Here is a 22,530-nt window from a genome sequence, read left to right as displayed (position 1 = left end):
AAGATAACATAGAGGTAATGAATGAAACCATAACTAGGCTGATCTCAGAAGCAGCAATTGAAGTGGGAGATAAGGCACCAAGGCAACCAGTAGGTAAGCTCTCCCAAGAAACAAAGGACCTAATAAAGAAGCGACAAAACATGAAAGTGTCCAACTCAAGAGATCAGATAGAATTCGCTGAACTGTCAAAACTGATCAACAAGAAGGAAGTAAGGGATATTCGAAATTATAACGTGGGAAAGATTGAGGAAGCCATAAAATATGGACGCAGCATGAAATAAGAAGAAAGCTTGGCTTAGGACAAGGCAAGATGTATGCACTGAAAGATAAGCATGGTAAAATCATCAGCAAGTTCGATGACATAGTAAAAGCAGCGGAATAATTCTATAGTGACCTCTACAGTGCCCAAAACAGCCAAGCTACTTTCATTCGAAATAGTGATGAACCGGATACAGAGGCTCCTTCTATAACTAGCGGTGAAGTTAGAAGGGCCTTGAAGAACATGACCAGGGGAAAAGCTGCGGGAGAAGATGGAATAACAGCAGATTTAATCAAAGATAGAGGAGATATCATGCTTGAAAAGCTTGCGGCCCTTTATACGCAATGCCTCAGAACTTCAAGTGTACCAGTGAGCTGGAAGAACGCCAACATTATACTTATCCATAAGAAGGGAGACGTTAAAGAATTGAAGAATTACAGACCCATTAGCTTGCTTTCAGTATTGTGTAAAATATTCACCAAGATAATTTCCAATAGAATCAGGGCAACACTTGACTTCAGACAACCAAGACAACAGGCTGGCTCCAGGAAGGGATATTCTATGATGGACCATATCCATGTCATCAATCAGGTAATCGAGAAATTTGCGGAGTACAATCAACCTCTCTATATGGCTTTCATATATAATGAAAAGGCATTTGATTCAGTAGAGATACTAGCAGTCATAGAAGCGTTGCGTAATCAAGGAGTACAGAAGCCATACGTGAATATCTTAGCAAATATCTACAAGGATTCCACAGCTACCTTGGTTCTGCACAGGAAAAGTAGAAAGTTACCTATCAAGAAAGGGGTCAGACAAGGACACACAATCTCTCCAATGCTATTCACTGCATGCTTAGAATAAGTATTCAAGCTCTTAGACTGGGAAGGCTTAGGAGTGAGGATCAACGATGAATATCTCAGCAACCTTCGGTTTGCAGAGGACATTGTCCTATTCAGCAACAATGGAGACGAATTATAGCAAATTATTGAGGACCTTAATCGAGAAAGTGTAAGAATTGGTTTCAAGATGAATATGCAGAAGACAAAGATAATGTTCAATAGCCTGGCAAGGGAACAATAATTCAGGATCGCCAGTCAGCCTCCAGAGTCTGTAAAGGAGTACGTTTATCTGGGTCAATTACTCACAGGGGACCCTGATCACGAGAAAGAAATTTACAGAAGAATAAAATTGGGTTGGAGTGGATATGGTAGGTATTGCCAAATCCTGACTGGGAGCTTACCACTGTCGCTGAAAAGAAAAGTGTACAATCATTGCATTCTACCGGTGCTAACATATGGCGCACAAAGTTGGAGGCTAACAAACAAGCTTGAGAACAAGTTAAGGACCGCACAAAGAGCTATGGAACGAAAAATCTTAGGAGTAACATTAAAAGACAGGAAGAGAGCGGTGTGGATCAGAGAACAAACGGGGATAGCGGATATATTAGTTGACAAGAAGCGAAAGAAATAGAGCTGGGCAGGCCATGTAATGCGTAGGATGGATAACTGGTGGACCATTAGGGTTACAGAATGAATACCAAGAGAAGGGAAGCGCAGTCGAGGACGGCAGAAAACCAGGTGGGATGATGAAGTTATGAAATTTTCAGGCGCAAGTTGGAATAGGCTAGCGCAAGACAGGGGTAATTGGAGATCGCAGGGAGAGGCCTTTGTCCTGAAGTGGACATAAATATAGGCTGATGATGATGATGACACCTGCGACAAGACCATTCCGTTGCATGCATGATCATGACGTTTAGGAGCATGTCGCGAACACTCCTGGACATCACTCCGTAAAACTCACGGGATACAAATTTTAATGCGAAAGCATTATACGGCTCATGAGGTGGAAAATCTGGCGTTGGCGTGACCACACGATGGTCCAAAAAGGCTACGAACCCTCGACCATTGGTGGGAGTCGAACCCGCGACCTTTGGGGTTTCTTAAGGCGAAGTTAATTAGGACGCAGGTAATTAAGGTAGAGTTAATTAACGAACTCGAACGCACGACCGTTTGTTGGAGTTGAACCCACGACTTTTGGAGTTTATTTAGGCAAGGTTAATTAAGACACAGTTAATTAAGGTTGAGGTAATTAACAAACTCGAACCCACGACCCTTTTTTTGGGGGGGGGGGTAGTCGCACCCTCGCCCTTTGGTGGTAGTAGAACCCACGACCTTGCGTCGTGCGCACCTTGTGAGGAACACCATGGGTCACGTGATGTCGTGGCGGTTCTGCTGACGGGGCAGCTCGAGTCATGTGACTTCGCCAGTGGCGTCACTGGACGTCGCAGCGCTTCTGCTGACGTGCCGCGATGTTTTCGGATTCATCCACGTAGGGATAACTAAGTGCCGCTTGAGTTTTTTTCTTTTGCTTTCAGTGCACCGAATAGGCCTTATAATTATGCCTCCTTGAGAGGCAACGTCGTGGTCGTTTGCACTAACTGTGGAAACGCCTCCCGGCGTACTGTGCACTAGAGCACTGCACGGGCCAATTTTTTCAGCCCGGGCCCGGCTCGGGCCCGTTTTTACGTTGGGGTGCCCGCCGGAGCCCGACCAAAAGTTTTATGGCGAGACCCGAGCCCGGCCCGGGAGCGGAAATAATCTACGTTACCCGCCAGGCCCGGCCCGCTACCACTTTACCTTAGGCCCGAGCCCGGCCCGGACGGGCTCGAAACCGGCTTAACCCAGCCCGAGACCGAAAAAGACCACCGAACGGCATTAAAAAAATAAAATAAAGAAGAGAATGAAAGGAATTTATTCTTAAGGCATAAATACATGTCATATGCAATTATGAACACCCCTTGAGCGGTCTGAACGCAAATACCAGCGCGCAAAGTAGTACGAATGTCCCTGCGAGCAGTATCGCCAGCAGTTTCCAACGGCGCGACCTTGATGCGGCCCAATCTACTTCTATCGCTGCGCCGCCACAGTATTTTTCCACGTCGGGCGCCTCACTGCAGAGCATGCGCCGCCGCAAGCGCTCGTCCCACTCAACCGTATTCTAGTACACCATAGCCGAAGCGCAGTCACGACCGGTCGTGAGCACAGCGCATGGATGGAGTAAATGGAGAAAGAAAGCTTCTCGTTCCTCCATGATGCAGCGTAATTCGCTGCTGCTAAGCGACCGGTTGAGAACAAGCGTGCAATCATGGATGGACGCAGTGCCATATTTCAGCCGCGTGACGAATCTTACCGGTCATCGTTTTACCAATTCGCCTATAAAGAATCAGCGAGTTGCGAACGCGCTTACACCGCGCTGAAATCATTAATTACATTCATTTAGGTAAGGAATACAATGACATCCTTTGGTTTGAAGCCACTTCGGTCTTTCTGAACTTTTACATTCTGTTCAAACAGCGCAAAATACGACGGAAGAAAAGGGGAAGTACACAGGAGTAGCACTGCTAGCTTCCAGTTGCGCCGGGGCAACAGGTTTTTCAAGGTCGAGACGCGCAGGATAACTCGCTGCACGTTACATGCACACCACCAGAAAGTCCGAGGCCGGCCCGGGCCCGCGTCAAAATACCCGAGCCCGGCCCGGGCCCGGGTCAACAAGCACATGCCGTGCCCGAGCCCTGCCCGAGCCCGTGGAAAAACTGCACTACCCGGCCCGATACGGCCCACGGGCTGCGCCAGGCCGGGCCCGGGCTTTTGGGTAAGCCCGAGCCCGTGCAGTGTTCTACTGTGCACAATTTCGAAGACAAGGTCGCCTTAGTTGACTTCACATGTGGTTTACGCATCCGGGATCTGGTTATCTTGTAATCACTTCCAGAAGAAAAGAGAGAGAAAAAATGATCCTTCTGTGTGTACATAGCATGGTAGCGAGTTGCAATATCTCTAAAAAATGTCACAGTTTCGCCCTAAGGGCGAAGCAATGAATGCGATAGCAACACAGCAATGTCATACGAAGTAAGGCGAGCGGCTTTCGTAGCAATATGAGTTGTAGTAAACATGAGCTGATTAAGTAAGCAGGTATGCTGCGGCATAAGTAGACCGACATGAAGAGAGACTCGATGACCACGAGAAGGCGCGTGTGAAACGGTGGTGTTGATGAGAAGCGCTTCCCGTGGGCAGCGCGTGCGAAGGGACACACCTGTAGCGCTGCACTGCCGATCCGGGCATCATTGCATGTGTAGCGTGCGTTGGAAAATGTGGCCCGACTATTACTAACTGAATGAACAAGCGTGGTGTGAGCGCGCACAAACAAACATGAATAGATCACACTGAAAGACTGCAGACAACGACTGGCAAAACGCTGGCAGCAAGCGCATACGCCGCAGCGGGCGAAGGTACGTGCGGTCTATCGCTTCAACGGAAACTGAGCGGCGAATGCACGGCGCATCAAGGTCAGAGCCGTGTGGACATAAGAGGCGGTGCGGGCGAGCGACGAGCGCGGTTGTTGGCAGAGTAGAAGTGCGCCCCCCCCCCCCGCTCCCTCCGGCGCTGGCTTCCCGCTTCCTTGCTTGCGCGTGGGAGATTGAGTGCGTTCGCTCTCCGTGACAGCGCGGGTCCCCGCACGCTTCCGCTCGGGCATACGGCGCGTGGCGCAGATTTTATCTATAGGGAACCTCACGGCGACGGCGACGGCAGAAATCCGGTTGATGTGTCCATATAATTGCTATCGCAATAATATAGGACTTAACAAGACCATAACTTCTATAAGGGAGAATCAGTCGTAGAGTAGGTAATGTTAGCGCCAATAGATTCGTGAATAACTACCTTTCATTTTACCCCTGTAAAGGGTGTATCATCGAAGATATAAAGATGCTGACGAAAAGCCACCGTACGGCATACCTTTGTAAAATGGGCAAGTTTGCTTGGAATGAGCGTGGGCTCGGGCGAGGCAATGGTGTCAGGAAGGCGGCTTCGCCGGTACCCACATGAAGCGAGAATTAGTTGCCAAGTAGGTAAAATTAACGGTACGTGTGCTCTCAGTGCCAATGTGTTCGAAAATTACCACACTGCACCATAGATTGCCCTATCTCCGGGATCGGCGCACCTGGCCTCATAAGCAAAAAACATAAACACAAGAAAGGGTCCATCTCGTGCCGACGCACGAGATGGATGTAGTAATTCTACATCAAATACACGAGATGATGTAGTAATTCTACATCAAATACAATAAGAATAAAGCATGAAATGAGTGAATAATGAACATGAAACTTAGATTATGATATAACCGACCATTCAGTCATCGAATCATACTAACCGCTTTGTACACCCGGCCACAAAAGTTTACGGACCACGGCATCTCAGAAAACCTTCAATTTCCGAGCAGCCTGTACGAGTAGCCAGTAAAACTGTATACGGCAGTGTTGTTAGCATATTCTAGTCAAGTCCCGAAATCCAAATACCAGGCTGCGTTGTGATGCGGCGGAGAGTTCAGATGTTTCTCAGATATGACGGTCGGTAATATTTTGTGGCCGGGTGCACTTCCAACTTGTCTTCTTTAGCATCGACACTTAGCCTTTTTTTTGTAACTGCTGACACTGTGTTTTTGTCGAAACAGCTTGACTTCAGTTCACTGGCGAAGTGATATACACAAACATTTGGAGTACTCCTGTTTCAATGACGAAGGACAAGGGTATCGCAAAAGCTTCTTTTTGTTTTGTCATGTACGTGTCCTACGGTCCCCTGTGAAGGTCAGGTTTCTGGGAGAACTACATTTTGTTCTCGTCACTGCAGGCCCATTACTAATCATCCCGCGCTCGGCGGGTAACTATTGTGACTCGACGGTGCGACGTTTAATGCTTTACACGCGGCAAGTCCCTTAATTGTGGAGCTGCACCGCTATATCTCGTCGCAAATATATCGTGAAACAAGCAGTTGGAAATTATACCTTAATTCGAGGATGCCTCATCCCGGCCATATAGCCGGCACATCCCGGCCTATATGACCGGGATGTGCCGGCTGAATCGGCACTGCGAAGCAGAACCAACAAAGTCCTGCCAGGAAGCAGCTGTGACCAGACGATAGACTTATTGTATATAGTATAGCCACGACCTAGGAAATATTTCCTATGTATATCTATTGCAGGTTCCTCTGGGTGACCCAAAGCGCGCAAATAAGACCGTGCCCGATGGGTTGTCTGTGCGCCGTTCAACCATCAAAGGCCTGTTTACTTTGAAGCGGCTGCCCAAGAGGTTGTGCCTTGGTGCGTACGAGGGCGTCAAGGTGGACAGCAGCGCAGCAAACGGCTACACCTGGCAGGTGCGTGTTATGTGTGATCACGCGTGTCAGTGTGCCGAAACAATCACAGGCACCCGATAGATACTAGTGCAACGAGTGTAATGATACACTACGTATAACTCAACAAGACAGAAGGAAGGGTCTAATACAGTGTCGTGTCTCGTCCCTTTGTGCTGTGTCTTAGGCAGCGCCGTCAGCTGAAAGTTGATCAGTGCCAGATTTAGAGCACTCGTGCGTTGTGGCCCGTTCCCGATCCTCCAGAATGGTCGAGTGTTCCTGGTGGACGGCCGCCCGTTGGACCGTGCCAACTGGATGCGCTACGTTAACTGTGCTCCAGAGCAGAGTCAGCAGAACCTGACGGCGTTCGTGCGCCAGGGAGCCGTGTACTACAGCACATGCAAAGTGGTGAACGCCGCAGAGGAGCTGTTAGTGTGGTACGGTGCCTCGATGCCCAGCGCCGCCGTCCAGGGTGGAGACAACCCCGCTGGCGCCGCCATATTGAGTCACACGAGCTGAGACTCAGCTACGCTTGCGTTCATAAATAGTGTTACTCGCGGCGCACTTCCAAGTGCTTTGTCTTGATGAGGATTTTTTTATCGGTATCGCATCTGCACATCTTTATAACCAATAGCCGTTAACTCGTCGAAGGTCCAAGACGTAAATGTATGGCGCCGGGAACATGCCCCAAGTTGCCTAATTCAATTTACATTTAACACGCCGTGTGTATGTTTGAAATACGCACTATTTTTTTTTTGCGCTTCGATGCTTGGTATATAAGGTTTGCGACCCCCTGTGTGTGGAAGTTTTTCTGTTTCGCTGTTGTATTTTGGTTTACACGTCACGCCTCCTTTACCGTAGCCAGCCACTCGCGTACGGCGGTTAGTTTCCCTTGCGTTGCGCGTGCTCTTCGCGTTCGTTGCAATTATTTCACGATATCGACGCGCAATTTTGCTTTTTTTTGCCCACAAAACTGTGTGCTGGCAGGATTACGCTGGTGTAAAAATAACTGCGATGTGAAAATAAGGTTTAGTTAGTGCTGTAGAGAAACATGTCACGTAACTTCTCTGCGTCAATCTTGCGTAGTACACACAAGAAACCAAACGATCCACAAAATACATTTACTTATAATGTCTAGTACAATCAATCATGAAAGAGATATGTACATGAAAAATTATATGTACTGTGTGGCGCCTGAAGGTTATGTTGAAAGACGAGATAAAAAAAAATTCGCAAGCTAGGCTCGACACACAATTCGGGATAGTGAGAGTTTTTTTTTAATTTATTCATTACATGGGGGGGGGTTCAAGTGAGTACATCAACCTTATTACACACAATATAAATCGAAAACAAGAATGCAAACAAGAAAACGCAACCGCGGATAATATTAATCAAGATATCAAGCCAGAATACATCAGCTACCATCGAATACGTCGCATCAGCCAAACACATCGATGGCGAGTACAGAACATTTTATAAATAACCATTAGAACACTGATAAGTACATTGAAACAATAAACAACACTGCATACATATCGCGTACAAAAACCGTAAATGAAACTAAGACAGTCAAATACAGATTAGCAATGTTTTCACTTCGAAAATATAGTCCATGATGATGTAAGGCTGTTGACTTTAACAGGCGGCGCTCATCCTGTCCATTTCCCTCGTACTGGTCCTCTTCAAAGTGTTTCAAAGTACAAGTAAAACAACAAAAGTGATTATTGATATGAAAAGTTGCCTTGTAAATACGGAGAACCCATTACAGTGCTTAAAAATAAATTTTCGCAGAAGTAATGCTGTATTACCTCGCTTCACACGTTTCGAAGAAATGCACAGGCTACAACAGACACCATGCCAGAAAGCGCCGAAACATTTTGGTCCCATGATGTCCCTTAACTCTACTACACCTGGGCATACCGTGCACAGGCATTTAAAGACCGTCACAGTACCCACTACGATCGGGAATGAGCACGAATGACCATCGGCTTACGAGCACCACGCTACAAATATATTCGTCTAAAAAATCAGCTATATAACGTAACAACCTGAGATCCGCAAGATATCTTCTGAAAATAGAGAAAATCACAATGCTTCGCTTGCCACGTACACAACAGCCGCTCTCCCCAGAAGAAGCACTGCGTTCTTTAGTCCCAAATAACCAGTAGCGAAAAAAGAAACTGAGGAAAAAAAAACAAAAAACAAGAAACAAGAGACACACGATGTGTGCTTCCCGTGAAAAAGTAAAATAGGTGGTTTACATGACGATTTGTAGCTATAATGTAAGGCTATTTCGCGGCGAAGCATTTTCGTCAGTCCTTAAAATAAAGGTACTACTCGCATAGACTGCGCCGATCAAAACGGCAAAAGCCTATGCCACGCGCGCTCGCAAACCATAGGCTACTCAGACAGCATCGGTGCAGTGCTTAGTTCGTGAGCGAACATAGGTACGTGAGCGAGAATCAGAGAATACTTTCTTATTTAAATGAAAAACACGATGCGATAGTCTAAACTTTCTTGACACTTACCTCGCAAATGTAGGAGTTATCCGTTGCCTTCCAGTGATACCGCTTTACTTGGGCTTCCCATCTCTTCCTTCGCTCTGGGTCCCGGGGGAAGCGTAAACAACGTACGAAGCCTTTACGCGTCGATCCGGTGCACTTGGGAACACAACAGCCCGTCATGTCGACTCGATGCACTTGACAAGCTTGTCATTCATGCGGCTGAACACTGTCCAGCAAGTAGAACCGTCATCGAGGCATCCGCGCGCACTGTGTCTCGAACTAAGCACCGGCACCAAGCAATCGCAACCGCTCGCTGTGACTCAAGATGGCGTCGCAGCGAGAAAGCGGCGGCGCGGGTGCGGTCAAAGGATGGCACCACCCTGAACGGCGGCGCTGGCATCGAGGCACCCTAGTTAGTGTGGTATGGTGACGATTTCGCCAAGCAGCTGGGTCTCATCGGCAACGCAGGGGCACAAGACCAAGGTGCCTAGTCGTTCGTTTGTATAGACGGTTTTCAGCAACGGCGAACGGGCGCGGCCATGTTTGATCACGTGATTGCGCCGGCATGACTGGCCTTGGGTTGAAGGCCAGCGAAGGAGCCGTACTGCTGTAGTCGTGGGCGACGGTGCGGCAAGCGGCGTTGTTTCGGGTCCACCGATGGACAGCTGCTAGATCGACGACACAAAGCTCTGGCCCATGGTTCAACGATCATGTAAGTGAACCATTGTTTGTCATTTTAACGTTGTATGTGCTCGCGCCGGAGCGCTCTGGCGCTCGATCATCGTGCATGCGCGTCGCTCGTTCGCGCCGAGCGATTCGAGCTCATGGAGGCTTCTTGTGCGGCGTTCACGTCAGTTCGCTAGTTCTTTTTATTTTTGTGGTTAGTGTGGTGTACTTAAGCTACGATCTGAGCTGTTTGAAGTGGTTGCCCAGTCTCTCGCGCTTTGCTTGACGGCCTCGAATGTGTATGCTTGAGCGCCGAGTGAAAAATCCGTGTCCGCTTGTGTGTTGACGTCTCGCTCGCTGGTATTTTAGCTTCCGACATACGTTGAGGTAAGCGTTTGCCTCGATACTGGTGCACTGATCTCTGCAGAATTCACCCGTGCGGCGGGCACGCAATAGTTTCGCGTAGTTGACTTCAGAGCGGCAGATTGTGATTGTTGGATGTACTAACTGAATGCCCCCGAACGGGTGTTGTTTCATAGTAGAAACCCCTGTCACACGGGCACGTTTGATCGCAATTGAGCCTCGATCCGAATCCAGTCGGTCGTGATCCGCAAATCGAAATCGAAGTGTCCGATTTCGATCGGAGACCGACGTAAGCAGCTTCTAGCTAAGTGTGACAGAAAACGAGGTACAACGATAAAGAAAGAGATCCGAAGAAATACCCCTCTAAAAAGGCCGTTTTATTTTTATGCGCATACATTTTGGAAAATCTGTGTGCTGCGTCGACGCCTAGCACGTAGTTCTGAGATTTGCAGACGATCAGAATCAGCGGACGTGGCACGTCGTTTACCTAAAATACTGAATGAAAAAGTAATTTTTCTGAAAATTGATTTGTACGTACCTTTACTACCTATTAGGCACGTTTATTATTTGCTTCGGACTTAGTTACACTTAAAGCGTTAGAGCCCAAACAACACGATCGTCATCCTTGGACTGTGTAGTAGCGATCATTTTCGATTGCTATCGAAAGTCCGAGCCAGATCGAGGCTCGATCGCGATCGAAAGTGGCCATGTGACAGGGGCACAACTTTGGCTAGCTGTAACTCAAGCGTTTTATAAATGAGAGGTCCCGTTTCAAACTCTTCATAGGAGAGCAACACCAGCTTAGTAATCAAATATGTATGAATTATTGAAACTCCAGAACTATAATTTATAAATCCAAACGATCAGTTTAATATCAGACTGTATCTATCGTGTTACTTTAGTTCTTTCAAACATCTGCAGATGTCTTGAGGAGTAAATAAAAAATCAGCTTTCATTGCCATTTTTTTTCATTCCCGCAGTACATAAAAATGTTTCTCCCCTATTTCAGTTGTCTACGACTACATGGTCAAGGCAATCGACCAAGATGGGAAGCCTGCACAGGACTACAGGGGGTTTGCAGAGGGCATCAACCTTTTTGACAGTGGCAATGTTGGAAAAGCTTTGTGTCAATCCAAGGATGGCATCTGCAGCATAAAGCTGTGTTCCAAGCTGCAGTGTTGGGTAGGAATAGTCCTTGGTTGGACGCCCATCAACAAAGTGAATAGAACATACCTGAAATAAAAGGGTGATTCATGTAATAATTACAATGGTTTGCTTTTATTTGAACGTAAGAATAAAGGAGTCCACATAAATAAAAAGCGCGCACATGGGTAACGCATGCAGTTCTTATTGCAAACTGCCACAAAAGTGACAAAAAAAGGCAATAGCAATGTGCTGCCAATGTCTTTTCCATAATCACAAATAATGTCATAATTTCATAGTGTCAAATAATGCCACAATTTCGCGATGTCAAAAGAGGCTACGAAAATTAAAGTATATAATATATATATTCAGCATGCGCTTTGGGGAAACCCTGAAAGACACAAGGCAGAACGAAACAGCTGATTTGTAGTTACCACTACTTTAATACGCAGCTAATCAAATAATGTCAAACTGGTGAGTTTGAAATTATTTACTTTTATTTTCATGGTTTCTCTTGACATTTGCGATAAACGATACGATAAACACGCAACCAACGCTTCTAGCGTTGTTTAAAACAATAATTTTGTGCTACAGCGTCAACACAGCTAGCTTTCGCGCACCTGTTGCTGGCCACAAACAACGCCAGGTCTACGTTCTGATCACACCGTGCATCCGATACAGCAGCGAAACCAACATATGTAAAATCAGACGCGCAGGCAGGAATTCGTCAAGCTTAACGATTTAAAAATGCGATTCAGATAGCACTTTTCCAATCTTTTTTTGCAGGAGTTCTCACCGCGACAACTAGTACGCCTTAAGTGGCACCGATCCCGGCGCATATACGCACGTGGCGTGTAATTTCGCTTAACGATAAACATGACAGATAGCAGGTGACTGTTCCAATATGATATCGCTAATGCTTGAGTTCTGCCACGGAAACACCGCACGGTGACCTTAATGTACAGCAAGCGCAAGATGGGAAGTTGATACACTATTCCGCAAGCCGAGCGCGTTCGCTTATTCGGTACTATGATCTGCCACTTACTCCTGCCGATGTGCCTTAATTGAAGTTCTTTCTCTGTGGGTTCGCTATCCAGCATTGTCGGGTGAGCTTGTTTTTCTCTCCTTGAGGAAATCGGCGCATGGAAAACGGCCTCGGGCACGGACAGTCTGGATGCAGCTGTGGCGCGTGTATTTCACACACCGACGTGTTCCACAGCTTAATGTCGCCATCACAGTTTTTGCATCCGACCACAGCACACGTTTTCCCTCCTAATCTCCACATGGAGCAGAATATTTTATTGTTCGACGTTTGACAAACTGCGCTTGTTAAACGCCGTTGGCTACGCTTTCGCGACTGAGCAATGGTAGTTTCGTTTGCGCGCCCAAGGCCAGAGATGTCCAACACGCGCGGCGCTCCGGTGGCGCCATCTGATTTCAGTTGCACAAACCGGCTGCTGCAAATCGTCTATACGGGCTGTTTCACGTAACTTGAACCAAACCTTTACAGAAACTTGTTCTTTTTAGGCAAATGAGACCAACGACATTGTGGTCTTATTGGTCATGAGAATTTTTTTCAAGGAGGTTTTTTAAAGGGCTATTTTCAGCTACTTAGCTAAGTTTAAAAAGGCAAGATTTAAAATGTGCATTTTAGGGCACAAGCTTAATTGTCAAAGTTTCAGAGAACCTAACATAGCATCCAACGAAGTTGTTTCTAAGACCTCGGGCGGGATAATGCAACGGAAACCTGTGTTGTCCGCGTGTACGTTCCTTGTCTCCGCAAGCTCTCGTCTGCGTTCTAACTTTCCCTCGGTAATCAATATAAATAAATTAGTGTATAAATATAGAATAAATTCTACAGGAAAAATGTTGGCGGTAGTGAAGTTCGAGCCTACGACCCCACGCCACGCCCATGCTCTGAAGCCGAGTGTCTTACCCACTGGGCTAAGCCAGTGCTTCCTAGATAGCAAGCCTGTGTAGTCTGCTTTATGACACCATGCTACTGGACCTAAATTTCCATTGCCAAGACCGGCGTGACGAAAGCGATGACGTCAAAATTGCTGCGGCTTACTCGGGATTGTCCCCATTAGACTCCGTGGCATTCGGGCGAGGTAGCATGACGTATCGGATCGAAGTGCACCAGCCTTGTGCTGCCTAGGAGACGTTGGCCAAACGTCTCAACGCACTCGCTTGCCCGCGAGGAGTTCATAACTCGAAGGACCGCTCAGCGGCTTTCAATTGGACATTAATGCATTCGCATTGACCACTCTTAAGAAGTGCTTATGTGTCCTCGCATTTTTTTACCTTCGTAAGAGAACTTTTCTAAAGAAAGAAATGAACAAAAGAAAGATATACATAAATTTCAAAATGTACCTCGGTTATCGTAATTCACAGTGTTTGTTTCTTCGTTTCTCTGTCTTAAGCGGCCGAATTGAACGCCGCTGTACCATGTGAGGTCTTCTCCTGCGCGGAATGCGGCGATCAGTTCACCGTGAAGCAACTGCTGGACAACCACCGGTGACTCAAGCACATGCACATACTCCAAGGAAAGCACCAATGCGCCCACTGCCCTTACTCCAGCAACAGAAGGTGAGTGAAGATGTGGCAGGCACTTGAGGTTGCTGATGTTTCTTGTTGGTTGTTAGTGCGGCTTTTCGCTGGCTGATGAGAAATAATATTCCTTTGTTTGCACTATCGTAAGTTTAGAATGCACAAATGTTATATATGCTTGGGTCAGGGGCGTAGCCAGGGGGGGGGGGGTTTGAACCCCCCCCCCCCAAAATTTTTTCCACAACCCCCCCCCCCCTACTTACCCACCCTGTGTTCTCGTCGCTTCGCGCTGACATAATTCAAGAAGCCGGTGCTACTATCACAATTTCATTCCTGGGCGCTTCCGTTTGGGTTGGTAATTTACAGCGAATTATGTCTGCATAATGAAAAAACTGTCACGGTATTTGTCAAGGCTTTGACACTCTGAGGTTTTGGGCGAGAATGTGGCGGCCGCATTCTGAAGCAACAAATGCGCAACAAATGAAGCAACAAATGCGGCAGCCGCATTTTAGATGAAGGTGAAAACGCTCGAGGCCCGTTTACTTAGATTTAGGTGCGCGTTAAAGACCCCAGGTGGTCGAAATCTCCGGTATACATTTCCGCCGCTTCCCTTCAGGTGCCGCGGTTAGGCCGCGCTCGCGCAGGATCTTAGGCTACGTTCACACTTGGTCTCGAAGCTGTCGGAAGCGGCAAAATCTTGCAAAAATCCGCCCGCCTATAGGCGGCAAAACAGGCAGAAGAACAGGCGGCGAGCCAAATCGGTCTCGGACCGATTTTTTCGCCATGGCGAAGCGGACACGCGGCGGAAAGTCGTTCTTCTTGACTGGAAGCTACACTAGCATGTAAACAACCGGTCGTAAAATTGAACATGGCACCAAAAATGTAGGCTGCAATGCTGATCGACGCGATCAAGAACCACCCCTTGCTCTACGACAAGAGTGGCACTAAAACGTACTGTCAGTAATACTCGCGATAGTATTCAACGTCGCGCGACCGGAGGTGCGGCAACGAAGCCTTGGCGTGACCCAACTTCTCGCGCTTTTGCAAAGCCAGGCGAACCCACCACCGCCGTTTCCGAGGTGTCCGTGTCTTCCGTTTATTCATTGTCCACTTCTAGAAAACAAGTAGGTAGAAGTATAAAAGCCATTTCTTCTTCCACTTCCATGGCAGACAATAGTTAGGCAGATTCCTCGTTGGCGCTCCATAATTCTCCTCGCACGTGTACGGTATATTGCACAAGTCGCGGGGTGCTTTTCTCGTCGCTACGATATATTGGGAGCGTAGGTCTCACGTAGGACGCGCAGGCTTTGGCGAGCCCCAACACAACGGCCAGGCCAGGTTTTAGCTGTAGTGTTCCCGTTGCCCCTTTGGTGTCCTGGAGGCGCCGACAATACGAAATGATGAAATGTTATTACAACTTGTAAATAAAAGCTATTAAAGAAATATAATCACGCCTAGGCACCAACCTGTGACTCAGTGCTACCGTGCCCGTGTGAGGAGAATTACGGAACGCCAACGAGGAATTTACCGAAGGTCACAGATGACACGCGAAGTTGCGTAAAATGATCGCTTTTGATGAAGGTACGTGGGTCAATGAATGAACATACCGCTCGAAATAATGCGATAATTAGCGCCACCACGCCGACAAACGTACGCAGACTAGATGGATGTGGATGAAAGCGGCAGCGGCGGCCGCGGCGGTAGCAAAACAAATGTGAGCAACTTGGACAGGCGCGGAAAAGGTTTTCCGGCCGCTTTGGCCTTTCCGCCCGCTTGCCGCTTCCCAAGTGTGAACGTAGCCTTAGGGCCCATTCACAATTGCGACTAGGTGAGGTCGCGCGACCAATTGCGACTGGCGACCAGAAAACTACTCAAGACGAACGATGTTCACACTTACAAATGCGACCGACGAGTCGCTAAACCGAAATGTATCACGATATGCCGTTCACGTCTGCTTGAAATGTCATCGCCGCGTAAAATAAGCGTCAGCGTATACGGACGTCCTGTTCCTTCGCATCTGATTGGTTCAGCTGTTCTGCCACTGCGGTCGCGCGGCTGAAAAATCGAGCAGTGAGCGACTGGCCCGAAACGGTCGCATTTCGAGAAAAGCGACCATTTGCGACTACTTGCGACTGGTCGCTTTGCGACCAACTTGGTCGCGCGACCTCGCCTAGTCGCAAGTGTGAATGGGCCCTTAGTCTGCGCTCGAAACGTCTCTTGTTTGCGATTGCGCCCCTACGGAAGGCTGGTAATTACTGTTGTGTTGTGGAATCCCAAACCAGCAATGTACACACGAAGGGGTTGGTGACAGCAGTGAAATTCCACTGACTCGCAACAGAAGGCACGAAACAGACAGCCGACAAGCATGGATTACTGCTGTGCGCAGTACAGCGTAAGTAAACTCTTGTTGCAGGCGCTGACAGTTGTCGTCGGAGTTCACGCGTCCTGAGAAATTGATTATGTGCACTATGCACTGAACGAGACCGGAGTTCATTCCTGCATCACTAGTACACCAATCAGTCGAGATTCTGTGAGGTACAAGGCCGCTTCCTGTTTGCACCGGCGTAAGTGAAGCAGAAATGAGTTGCACGCACTACTTAAAATGCGTACACATGCCATATCTATGCTGTGCGGTGAAATATTCTGTACAATTCTGAATCTGTTGACGTAAAGGCAAATGACGGCTGCACGCTCGCACACAGTGGAAGACACAGCGGCCCATGCACTTGCCGCAGGAAATGCAACCCTCTCGTATGAGGGAGCAGGGCGACGAAAGCTTCGAAAAAAAAAAGCCTTAGGCGTTCTTGCGCGTATTTAGGTTTTCTAGCGCAAAGACGCAGCGAACAAGCTATTGCTATGGGAGTAGGTATAGCCTGGTCACACGTGAATTTTCACGTGTATAGCCGTCCTTGACTTGTGAAACGCACTTCGCCCCGACGAGGACGACGCCATCGACGCTTAACGGAAATTAACAATAATGATGTCTTCTCCGATCGGACGGGTCGTCTCAATGATGCGTTTTCGAAGACTGGTCCATTTATTGGCGCGATGAGAGACCGTTGCTCCAAACGCCCACTGTACCTGTCGTACTTACTGTATTTACTGAGCTTAATTTACTATTTACCTAATTTCTTCACAAGCACACGCACACGCGAGGAGGGTGGGGGTGGTCCCATGTCATTGATATCCATGTATAGAGTCTGCTTAAACTACCGATATTCAGGGGCGGATCCAGGTTTTTTCTGAGGGGGGGGGTCAGCTTCTGTCAATGATGATGATGATGATGATGATGATGATGATGATGATGATGATAGTAGCCTTTCTTATTTATCGAAATTCACCGTTTCTGCTCACGATAAACCCGCGTTTTGTACGTCTAGAGCAACACCTGTTGCTCTTTGTGTTCGGCATGGTGGCTCAGTCAGCTCAGGCGTTGCGCTGCTGAGCACGAGATCGCGGGATCGAATCCCGGCCGCGGCGGCCGCATTTCGATGGAGGCACAAAGTGAGATGATAATAGTCCAATTAACTAAAATTGAACAATTATTTTTTGTCGACTGCTGTAAGTGGGTATGTTTGTATTGAAAACTTAGAGGCAGTCGTGTTTCTTACTGCAGTCAATAAAAAGTTAATTATTCCATTTTAGTCAATTCGGCTGCTGACAGAGATAATTATCACCTCACTTTGTGTCCCCCTGGCCACATAACTTACTTGCGCAGGTGCTCTTCACGTGCCTCCCAGTGCCTAACTTTAAGAAAACCATAATGCTTAATTTTGAACACCTGGTATATCTAGCCTGTATTGTTTCTGAAAATAAAATTTGGGATGATCTGTTGCAGGTTCGTTATAAATGCGTAAGCACGGGCCCGTCTTTGGCGTTCTGTTGGGACACATTGATTTCCTTAAGGAGATTCTTTTTGTTCGGCTGAGACACCTTCGTTTGCTTTGGAGCTCCAACGCGGCAACCACTACGCTGGTTGTTTACGATATGCGAATCACCGCGTATGAAGACTCACGACGCCACCTACAAGAAGAACGATGTGTTTTAGTAGCCGAGAGCGCGAGCCAGCATCTTCATGTTTTGTTTCCCGCGCGACGCCATCCTTTTACACAAGGCGCGCATCTGCTCCCGTTTCTCTAACCACGCGACGCCATCCTTGGCCCGCGCGCTGGCGTTGACCGCTGACGTCACGTTCCCCAACTTCGCAGCCGCTGCTCGAGACTTCGCCCCGCTCCGCGAGAACGCCCACTCAGATAAACGGATCCAGCGGCTTTGACCCTACGATGCCTAATGTACGGCAGTAAAGTTACAATGAAAAACGTAGCGTACGAACGGTACTGTGCTCATACTGGATATTGTGAACGTGTAACTGTGATCTTAATGAGTGCTACAGTTAAAAAAAGTTACCCATGCGTAGTTCTTAGTTTAGCTGTTAGTTTATACAGGGTTTGTCCGAAAAGTAATGTCAGTCAGTCGATTAAAAAGAAATTATTGATCCGATCGGTACAACACAATAAAATATTTCAAAATAGGCTCCTCCTGCGTCGTTACATTGCTTAGATCTAGCGAGATTTTCAACCATCGAAGGCGTCACGGTAGGCCTCCTTAGGAATGTCCTTTAGAGCCTTGGTGCAAGCCTCTTCGACTTTGCCAACTGTCGCGAAATGATGTCCTTTCATGGGAATTTTCAAGCGCAGAAAGAAGAAGCCTGGGAGAGGCACGTCAGGACTGTAGGGCGGCTGGGGAACCGTTGACATCTTTCAATCGGCCAGGAAGCGGGTCACAAGGAAGGCGATGCAGGCTGCATGGTGCGTTGTCATGGTGAAGTTTCCAATCGCCCCCGATATCAGGCCGGGTGCGATGAATCCTTCGTTTGAGTAGCTTGAGCACTTTCACGTAGAATTTGGCGTTCACGGTTGTTCCATGGGGTACAAACTCATGGTGGACAAGGCCACTGATGTCAAAGAACACAATCAGCATCGTCTTGAACTTTGACTTGCTAATTCTTGTCTTCTTGGGGCGAGGGGACGCCGAGCTGTGCCACTTGGCACTTTGCCTTTTTGTTTCGGGGTCGTATTCAAACACCCAAGTCTTGTCACCTGTGATGACATTGTCCAAAACGTGGGGGTGACTTTCGCACAAGTCCTAAACCTCCTGTCATGTTTCACCTCGGCTTTATTGTTGGTCGTCCATTAATATTTTGCGCAAGATCTTCGCGCACACTTTTCGCATTTGAAAATTATTCGTCAAAATCTCGTGAACGGTACTTTTTGGAATGTTTACTGTCTGTGCCACTAAACGGACACTCAAACAAGGGTCTGCGTACAAAAGATATCTCGCGCGCGTCACATTTTCGTCGCTGATGGTCGTTGATGGCGGTACAGCGCGGGCTTCATCGCTGACCTCTTCACAACCTTCTAAAAAGACGTTGTGCCCTCGGTAAACTTGACGTTCTGACAAACAATCATCACCAAAAGCTGTCTTTATCATTGGAAAAGTTTCCACTGCAGACTTGCCGAGTTTCACACAAAACTCGATGGCAATCCTTTGTTCCAACGAGTGCTGCATTATGGCTTGCACGGTAAATAAAAATGAGTTGACGAAAAACCTTGTCCTTACTCTCCAGATTGTCGCAGACGACTGAGCGAACCACGCGTGCGTATGCTAACTTCCCCTTCCACCAATCCCAACTGGTCTTAGCGCGCTGCGACGTTTAGTCGCTTCACAATATAATCACTGACATTACTTTTCGGACAAACCCTGTATATGAACACTTCCGCAAGTGGTCTGTTTCATTAAGCAGGTTGGTCGCGGAACCGATGACACCCCAAGGGGCAACTAAGTTGATCAGGCGCGAAGGCTCTCGCGCGGACATCGGCGTGTTTGGCAAAAGGGACGTCCCTTCGTTCATTCGACGCCACCTACGGGACGAGTAAGGCACCGTCGGCGCCAGGAGGTCCATGGTGTTCATGAGAAAAAATAACTACGGCAACTTCGCGACACCACACCCCGACGGAATACAACTAAGCTTGTGAGCAAGCTAGCTTTACTTCTACATGGCTGATATCACTGGTAGTCGCGAAATATACTTTTGAAGAATGCTGGTGGTCATATTTTCTTGCAACAGGGCCATCCCCCTGTCAGCGAGGGGGCGATGCAGAAATCTGAGGGGGGGGGGGTCAGGACATCCGGACATCCCCCCTGGATCCGCGCCTGCCGATATTTATTATCGATCACGTGACGCAGAGGAAAGCAGAAGCTTGCCCCCCCCCCCCCCCCCCCCCAGTCGGGCCGGTGACCCCCCCGAAAAAAATTTCTGGCTACCCCCCTGGCTTGGGTTCTAGCATTCTTCATCAAGTATTCTGGAATTTCAAAGCGTAGGAAGACGCTTACGGATGAAATCAGTCCTCAAGTGTCGGCAACGTGCACAGTCGTTGGAGCCTGCAACGGAGCGAGGTTGTAAACTATGCGCATAGATATTCAACAATGGTGACATTATGGCTTGGACATGAGCACTAGTGCTGAAAGCTACAAGCGATATTCGCGCATGTACAAGCTTTCGGAGCGTTCCATATATCGACAATTTCAATCTTTGATATGACTGCAGTGTCAGATCTTTAGTATGAAAACTGGCTCCTTTGCATATTAGTTTAGCCGACGTGACACTTTAACTTCTAATAAAACTCAGAAAACATGTGTGGCAGGATAAGTGTACTGCCAGCATCAAAATGCAGCACTGTTCACTTTCTTTTTCATCCCCGCCTTCGCAGGGGCGATGTCACCAGGCACGGGAGGATACACGCGGGCTACCGGCCATTCGTGTGCCACGTCTGCGATATGGGCTTCAACCGGCGAGGATATCTCAACAGCCACATGGTGGTCCACACACACGGGGGAGATGCCGTACGAGTTCCCAGACTGCGGCCAGTGCTTTACCCAGGCGTCCAGCATGGCGACTCACCGTAGGCTGCAGCACTCGGCCCAAAGCACTCGACATCACGTGTGCCCCGAGTGCGGAAAAGGGTTCACGAAGAGGTCTGATCTCAACAGTCACCTGCTGATCCACACGGGTGAGAAGCCGTACGCCTGCGCTGAGTGCAGGATGAGGTTCACACAGCGCGGCACTGCCAAACGACACAAACAGGTCGTCCACGACCGCCAGTACCCGCTACACTGCCCGCACTGCGGCAAGGGGCGCATCAACATGGGAGACCTGAGAAGACACGTGCGCGCTCGTCACAACGACAAGGAGAAGGACGACGACTAGAGGAGGCAAGAATACCTAGGAAGGAAAGATTGGACGACGCAAGACTTTCGCCGAGACAAGTAACGCGCAATCAAAGTGAAATAATATAACTAAGTGGAATTTTCCGGCAGTTTCATGCAAAATATAACTTTATATATAAATATTTCTATAACTTTATATATAAATTAATCTATATATGTGTCCACGTAGCTTCGCATTTCTCTATATATATAAATATAGAAATTTTGCAACAAAATAAATAAATAAATAAAAGCCTTGCCGTGTTTGAAAGAAATCGCACCAGTGGACCAAGACATTTTTTTTTTCGCTTTAGCCTGCCCTTCCGAGAAAACCTATGAAAGGTTTCCTTTTAGCTCCGAGCTATACTCTTGTGTAGAGGGCAACTTGTCTCTTCCGAATACGCAGCTCCGCAAGTTTGCTGGCCTGCTAAGCTCCACAGCCACCAATAACTCTCGTTCGCAGTGCCAGTCCTGTTCTGTACTATTGAAATGGAATGTGAATTCCAACCGGTGCCTCGCACCCGCCGCAGTGGCTCAGTCAGGTAAGGCATTGCGCTGCTGAGCACGAGATCGCGGGATCGAATCCCGGCTGCGGCGGCAGCATTTCGATGGAGGCGAAATGCAAAAACGCCAGTGTGCTTGCGTTGTAGTGCACGTTAAAGAACCCCAGGTGGTCAGAATTAATCCGGGGCCCTCCATATACGGTGTGCCTCATAATCAGAACTGGTTTTGGCACGTTAAACCCCAGAAAGAAGAACCGGTGCCTCACCGTGCGTTTCTTCCATAGAGAAAATTGATATAAGGGATATATCTACGTGGATCTTTGCGCAATTCGGCGTGAATGAGATGTAATATGGTGTAGAGAGTGGATGGACAGGCACGTGAAGCGCCATATAGGTATGTTAAACATGAGTTCGCGAATAACTCGAAATCTGACTGCACAAAGAAATCGCGAATTATGTTTTCAAAATAACGACAGAGAGCGAACTCTGTGCTTGTATGAATACGTTAAAGGTATACACAATGGACATCTTAACCTTACCGCCAGAAATAAAGACTGAGATTCAGCGGCGCCGTTTCACAAATGAGCTTGACGCTGTTGGAAAATCTCCGCCTATTCTTAGGTTGAGCTTCCGCGCTCCGACGCCGTCCAGCCGCTATAATGTCTAACCTCGCGGCGTACAACTCTGTCTTCTCACGATTCATCTTAGGATGAGCTCTAAAATCCGTGTTAGACGAAACTGCAGTGACGCAGTGCTTGAAAAACTGGCTCGAAAACGAAAAAAAAGTTTGTATTCAATTGAATTCGCGTGACTGCAATGTAATGCGTTTGCCAAACGGATGACGAATTGGGAGAAAATTCTGCAAGCATTTGAGAGCAGTGTTTGTAATATATTGTTACGGTGAAGGGAAAGAAGAAGGTGACGAGAACGAGAGGAAGACGAAGTCTCTGGCCGTTGCCTGAACGCCATATTTCTTCGCTTGTAAATATACATCCTTCTACACTCGTGGGCCTGCTTTCTTCCTGCAACATTTTGGTGGAGGTGCTGGGTACAATCACGGAACTTCGCAGTGGACGTCATCTACCTGCCGC

General features: G+C 47.9%; 1 protein-coding gene across 1 annotated transcript; it reads left to right on the top strand.

Annotated features, from left to right (window-relative positions):
- Nucleotides 1-6,759: 6,759 nt before the first annotated feature.
- Nucleotides 6,760-20,937, top strand: LOC119441138 (zinc finger protein 764). The gene is made up of 2 exons (XM_049661077.1): nt 6,760-6,886; nt 20,441-20,937. Exons 1-2 carry the CDS (start codon nt 6,760-6,762, stop codon nt 20,935-20,937), a joined length of 624 nt encoding a protein of 207 aa, XP_049517034.1.
- Nucleotides 20,938-22,530: the final 1,593 nt, after the last annotated feature.

Source organism: Dermacentor silvarum, chromosome 1 (assembly GCF_013339745.2).
Source record: "Dermacentor silvarum isolate Dsil-2018 chromosome 1, BIME_Dsil_1.4, whole genome shotgun sequence".
Classification (NCBI taxonomy): Eukaryota; Metazoa; Arthropoda; class Arachnida; order Ixodida; family Ixodidae; genus Dermacentor; species Dermacentor silvarum.
The sequence above is the reverse complement of the archived record's forward strand: the minus strand, read 5'-3'. Positions and strand labels throughout refer to the sequence as shown.